This window comes from Notamacropus eugenii, chromosome 5 (genome assembly GCF_028372415.1).
Source record: "Notamacropus eugenii isolate mMacEug1 chromosome 5, mMacEug1.pri_v2, whole genome shotgun sequence".
Taxonomy (NCBI): Eukaryota; Metazoa; Chordata; class Mammalia; order Diprotodontia; family Macropodidae; genus Notamacropus; species Notamacropus eugenii.
Genome location: NC_092876.1, coordinates 115,447,094 through 115,453,854, shown reverse-complemented (window position 1 = coordinate 115,453,854; position 6,761 = coordinate 115,447,094). Strand labels below are relative to the sequence as shown.

Genomic DNA, 6,761 nt, shown 5'->3' with positions numbered 1-6,761 from the left:
TGTTCTAAGTGTTCCCTGCTTCTCTACACAGTTACCAAAGTGTCCTTCCAAAAACACCGGTCTGATTATGTCATCATCCTGTTCAATAAATTCCAGAGGCTCCCTATTACCTCTGGGCTCCAATGTAACCTTTTGTTTGGCATTTGAAAACCCTGACAACTCAGGCTTATTATACATTATTCTCCTTCACGCAAAGCATGGTCCAGCCAAACTGGACTTCTTGCTATCCCCTACACATGACACTCCAGCTCTCAATATTTGCACAGACTGTCCCCCATACCTGGAATCCATTCCCTCCCCACCCCCAACTCTTAGAATTCCTAGTCTCCTCTGAAGCTCAATCACTACTTTCTATTTGGCAGGAATTCTTAAACTAGGATCTGTGAAACTTGTTCTAACATTTTGATAACTACAAATCAATATGATTGGTTTGCTTTTTAGTACTATGTATTTTATTTAATTAAAAACATGATTCTGAGGTAGGGTCTACAAGGTTCACCAGACTGCCAAAGGGGTCAATGACAGACAAAAAGGATAAGGACTCCTAGTCTCCAGGAAGCCTTTCCTGATTCACCTTAAGTGCCTTGTATTTATTTTGCATGTAATTGTGTATGTAGATGCTTCCCTCAATAAAGTTTAAGCTCTTTAAGGGCAGGGATGTTTTCATTTCTGTCTGTATCCCTAGCACCTAAAATATATGATAAGGATAGGGACTCATCTTGTGGTCTCATTGGTATAGGAAACTCCCATATGAGGAAATGGCCCCTATCAATACAAGTCTTAGAGAGGTGCCTAGAGCACTAAGAAATTAAGGGACTTGACCAGAATCACTCAGCTAGTATACCAGAGGTAGAATTTGAACCCAGATCTTCCTTGCTCCAAAGCCCACTCTAACCACTACAGAAAACTGACTCTCACCTAGCACACAGTAGGTACTTAATAAATGTTTCATTGTTAACATATAACTTTGACATTTTAAAAATACTTCTTGCCATGACAATTTGGAAGAATCATTACACCTATGTTTGCAAACATTTTCAAGTAGTTTTAAGTTCATGCATCCTGAATTATTTTTTCTAAGTACCTTTTCAACTGTAGCCAAAAAAAGCATATAGTCATAACAATAACTAAATTCTAAAGAGCATCAGTGAAAATCTTGGAACATTTTACCTTTTCTCATCATGCATCTGTTCACATACTACATGATATGGAATCCCAATTCACCACTGCTAGTTACATAGGTCTGAAGGCACCTTTGTTACACTGAATCATAAAATATTCAAATTTCAAGAAAAATATTTCCTCTTGAACTTTACTTTCTTTGGATAAAAAAATAGAAAGTTAGGCACACCAACTACTCATTTTAATGGGTTATTTGGCTTATCAAGAAAAAGTCCAGAATGTAGCCACAAATGCATAACTGTACTATGTTCCTGAACATTTAAAATCTGAATAGGGGCATTTTATTATGTGAGCAAAACCAACTTTGAACACTTTAAAGAGCAGAGTGAAAAACAAAAACAAATTAGACCTCAGACCAAAATACTGTAACAAAAGTTCTGTGGAAGCTGCATTTTATTTGAAAATCCACCCATTTTTGCTAACATACATTTTAATATTGTAAACAAAAATAGAATCTGCAGAGACAATGCAACAAGTATGCTTAACTCATGTATAGAATTGCTTTCCTACTACTGACTGTCCTTCTTAAGGCCCCTCTCAACCCAAATGTTAAGATGTATTTACACAAAGCACCGATCAACAGTGCAGCTTAATTCTCCGTTAACTAAACTCTTGCTAGACATCTGTAAAGACACTATTTTCCCTTATTCAAAAGGTACATGATCATAAACCTGGCACAAGCCAAATGAAAGGTTCCAGGATTTTGCCCTCCCCCCACATAATACCTCCTAGAGTTTTACTGAAAAGAAGGAAAGTCTTTAAAGTGAAAGCAATTTCTCACATTCATTTTGGAGAGGCCCTAATGTCAAATGTAGAATAATGACATGCCAAGCACAAAGCAATAAAGTTCCTTCCAGATGCACTAATGTGGAATTAAAAATGTAGTGCTTTTCCTAGTCAGCGAACTGTTCCTTTGCAAAATCTAGGCACAGAATTGACTATACGGATTAATGCATTCATAACTCTTCCCTAATTCCCATACAGACTGAGAATTTCTAAGAGATTCATATCTATGCACTTGCTGTAAAATATTTAGTGCTCTGTATGTCAGCTGAAAAGCATTCTGAATCAGAATCATTCTTGTGAATAAAAATCAAACATACTGTATACATCCATACTCATTTTCATAAGGAGGTTTGATACCATATTAATGTTACTTAAATTGATAATCATAAATAAATACAAATACATAAGGAATGTCTACTGCAAACTGAATATATAATTTTTTTAAAGAAAAGTTAATTTTAGTTACTGTTTCTACATTTGAAGATTGAAAAGAAAGGTACTGCCTAAGAGTTATGATTTTGATCCCCGAAAAGAGTCCTGTTAAATTACAGTCAAGGACACGCGCAGCTCTTCATTCCATACAGCTTTTCCAAATAAAAATTTCACACTTTCTGAATAAGGGCTTCTCTTGGTAGGTTACTGATTATGGGTATTAATAAGAGTTGAAAGAACTGAAGGGTTAGTCACCAAAAAGACAGATCTTAGTCTTAAATCATGGCAATTCTTGGCTTTATACTGTACTGATGCTTTCTCCTACAGAGTAGTCCCAATTGCTGTCATGGGCCCCTCACTGAGTTCCTGGAGCATTCTAATGGAAGAGAGGAGAGTTTACGAGACAGCAATTTGGATCTTGCTGGAAGTAGGGGTTTGCTGCTTGAGCACTTGTCTTTTTGGAACAATGATTCCATTCTCTTCCACTGGATTATTACATAAACTGTATCTAGAATAAAATGAGAAAAATCTAAAATTAATTAATGGTATTACAGGATCATTCCACAGAAATAAAAACGTTTCATGACCTTTGGCATTCAAATGTCACAGAAGTGCTCAGAGCATGCTTATCAGAAGTCCAGGCTGTAAAGTAAAGTAAGTATTATCTTGCTAATCATAGTAAGAATTCACCACGTAGACACGTAAGAAAAAAAAGTTTTAAATAGTACAACTTTTCTATTACAAATTCAGAAAATCTTTCAATTAAAACAAAAATTCCATTGTTTCAGTTCTATAAAAACACAATTTGAGGGGACAGAACAGTGTTTCTAACTAATCAAATAATAAAATTCAGATACACACACACACACCCTTAAATCCTCCAACTCTGTCTCTAAAGCCTCTAGGAAAACTAGAATTCAAAGTTCATTAAATTAATTCTTTTACATTTAGGAAAATTAGTGATTTGGAAAGAGTAATAAATATTTTTCAATAGGACTTGGCTTCATTCACGCAATACAAAAACAAAAAACATATGGCATTATCCTTAAAGCTGCAGTCCAAAGAAACTAGTAAACTATTGAAAAATCTACCAAGTGCAAAGTCCCCAATATCTATCAGGTATATGCAAATTAAAGATAATTTTCCAGGAAACTAAAACCATCGGATTAAGTATCTAACACTCTTATTTATGGTTTACAAGTACCCACCTGTTTTTACACATACTAGGGGGAAAATGATGCTCACAAGTATAGGAAGCACACAGTGATCCTTCAGAGATTCTTGTAATTAATTACATCTCTTTAATTAGCCATGATGCTATATAAACATAATAACTAAAAATTTATTCCTAACCAAGATCTAATACAATCTGCCAAAACTGCATTGGTCTTTTTATTTCTTTCAAGACCTTGGTCTAGACCATCCATTTTTACAGGGTGACGTATGAACCAAACCATCCTCTGTCAGCGATGAATGAATGTTATTTGGACATGAAGAATGATGCTTCAATTTCATACTTTACATTTATAATAGAGAAATTTCCCAAATGTTTCCTCACTTATTTTGGGAAAGGAAATTTAAAGAAATAAACAAATGGAGAAGGGGGGAATTGTGCTTAATGGGAATTAAAAAAAAAAATATATATATGTATACTTCTTAGAGTCCCCATCTCCCCCAACAACAAGCAATACCTAAAGTGTTTTATAAGAAATCCTCCAAAGAGAGCTCTGCAAAAGGGTCCTTTCCTGAAGCTCTGTGAGGACTGTGACTGGAGGGACTGGATGCTGCAGACAGCTGGGGGAAAGAAGACAGAGAAAGGGAAAGAAAAAAGGTCTCAGAATGACAGAACATGAAAGTAGAAAATGTAATGAAAGAAGAAGTGGTTTTGGTTTGTTGACTTTGATAAATATAAAGGCAGCCTTTGGAGAATGGGAGTAAAACAAAAAACTTGGTGATATGTGAAGTGAAAGGACATCCAATGGCATGTTTCTTTCAGAAAACAAGCTTCTAACTCCAGAAGGTCAAAAGGAAAATTATTTTTGCCAAAAGTAGTCAAAATAAGTTGACCCCTTGTTAAGATAGGGATTGTTCTCTCTGTTTCCCTCCCTCCTTCCCTCATCCCCACCAAAATGAAAGAAGATGGAGCCATTTTCTCTTTAAGTACATCAGAGTTGTATAAACTCTTTCAAAATTCAGTCTGGTTTCAGGATATGAAAAATATTGTCTTTCTCCTTTCTCAAAGAGGTGAAAACACTGTCCCTCAAAGCAAATACAAAATATTAACATATATGAACTTCTTCCTTCCTCTTGGTCTGAATGTCTTTCAACTGGACCACACAATCTTAGGAATTGGAAATGTCTTTGGGAGTGCCATTTAATCTGATATTCCATGTACTTAACTAAAAATGCAAAATTGAGGTTCACTGATTTTGTTTCTTGTATTTATGTAAAAAGTTCTCTTGACAATTTTTGTTATTGCTTAGCTATACTGTATGCAAACTTAAAGAGATCAGATGAACTCAGAAACAAGATCTGTCTACTCTATAGACCTAAATATTCAAATTTTCTATTCTCATATGGTCATCAACAGGCTAACTTTTTCAAACTTCAACCTAAATTTTAGCTTCAATTAGCACAAAGCATCTGAAGAAAGTAAAACACTTTCAACTTAATCCTCCACCCCAATCCTAATGACTCTGTACAATCTATCAACCAAATACAAGCAGCAAGTATATCACTAACTTTAAACCATCTTCCTGCTAAGTTTGGCTTACTCTTTCCTACATAACATCTTGATGTTTGTTAAATTGATCTATCAATCTACTATTTAATCCAAGTTGTTTAATTGAAAATAGTGTCAATTATACCTCAATATTCAAAACGTATATGGATTATAAATTTCAAAGGCTGGTATAGTTCAGACTTGACTGTAATTCTTTTTATTCTTCTTTAAAAAGAAAAACAAAACTGTAAGGCAGGCAGGGATAGGGAGTCATTGGTAATTTTGAGTAAATCTAAAAAATTTCAGAGTTATGGATACAAAGTCCAATTTGTAGGCTTAGAAAGTCTTGAGTTGTCACATCCATTATTCTAGTTCTTAATCTTCATATTGGTTTCATCATAGGATGTCCAGTAATGATCAGAGACAGGAAAGAGGGACAATCATAGTTATAATGATTTGGAGGATACATCACAATATTGCTTAGGGATCCTGTTATTATCCCCCAAAAATATAAAATGCATATATATATATATATATATATATATATGCTTTATATATGTGTGTGTGTATCTACATATGTTGTAATCTCTTTTTAGCCCAAACAAGGACAGTTTTGCAGGAGCTGTTTTGATTATTCCCTCCCTCCAATAACAGGGAGCTCTAATATGACTGGGATGATAAAACAGTACTTAATGCAATTACATTCCATACTCTAGTATTCTCTCTCTTTTGTTTCCAAACTGAAATCTCTGCTTGTTGCAGTTGGTAATTCTAATTATTAATCTCCTTCAACATACATAACATTTGAAAAAATATTTATGTTCCCTATGGTTTTCACTATCAGAATTTCTTTTTAAACAATTATTTTTTTAAAAAAGTTTCTGAATTTGGCCTGTTTGAGACCATCTTTTTGTCTTCTTAATGTTCAAGAGTTTTACCATCTTGTATTTAGAAGTCAAAGATGCTTACAACTGAAGCACTCATGTTGAAGATGAAGTTACCTTTTGACAAAATGTTTTAAATGAAAAACAGAATCTGACAAAAAAGCAACCAACAGGAAAAGAGACAAATTAGGAAAGTAGGGCTTAACATAATCATATAACACTTTCATGTTACTAAGGATAAGGATATCTTCAAGACTATGCCCATGTGAAAGAATAGGTAGCTTAAAGAAAGATTAAGTCTAGATGTGTACATCGAGGAGACATCTGCATAGTCATGATAAACCATAGGAATTCATGAGGTCACCAAGAAACAATGTAGGGTTTCCTGGGGGTCCAGGAAAAGCCTTGTAGTACATCCAGTCAATGAATGTGACAAGGATGATGATGACAAAAAGGAGATAGTTAGAGGAACTGAGATAAATGTCACACACACACACACACACACACACACACACACACACACACACACACACACACACACACACCAAAAACTCAGAGAAGAGAGAGTATACCCCTGAGGTAATGGTGATTAACAGCGTGAAATGCTGCAGAAAGGTCAAGGGGCTGAAAAACAAGGTATCATTTGTGATTAACTCAAACATCCCTAATCAAACCCTCTTATCTATCTAAAAACCTGAATGAATGAGCTACACTGCTGACAATGCAAAGGGTCTTTTTAAAAAATATTTTCATGG

At 34.7% G+C, this 6,761-nt stretch overlaps 1 protein-coding gene across 22 annotated transcripts in view; it reads right to left on the bottom strand.

The window, feature by feature from the left end:
- Positions 1-1,543: 1,543 nt before the first annotated feature.
- Positions 1,544-6,761, bottom strand: part of PICALM (phosphatidylinositol binding clathrin assembly protein) — a 117,178-nt gene continuing 111,960 nt past the window's right edge. For 7 of the 22 annotated variants that reach the window (XM_072610630.1, XM_072610633.1, XM_072610635.1 and 4 more), the window contains one exon: positions 1,544-2,908. In XM_072610630.1, coding sequence (XP_072466731.1) covers positions 2,894-2,908 — 15 coding nt within the window. In that variant the 3' untranslated portion in view covers positions 1,544-2,893. Of the gene's footprint in view, positions 2,909-4,074; positions 4,195-6,761 lie in introns of those variants that run through there. The other 15 variants (XM_072610647.1, XM_072610629.1, XM_072610627.1 and 12 more) reach the window with 4 other exon arrangements.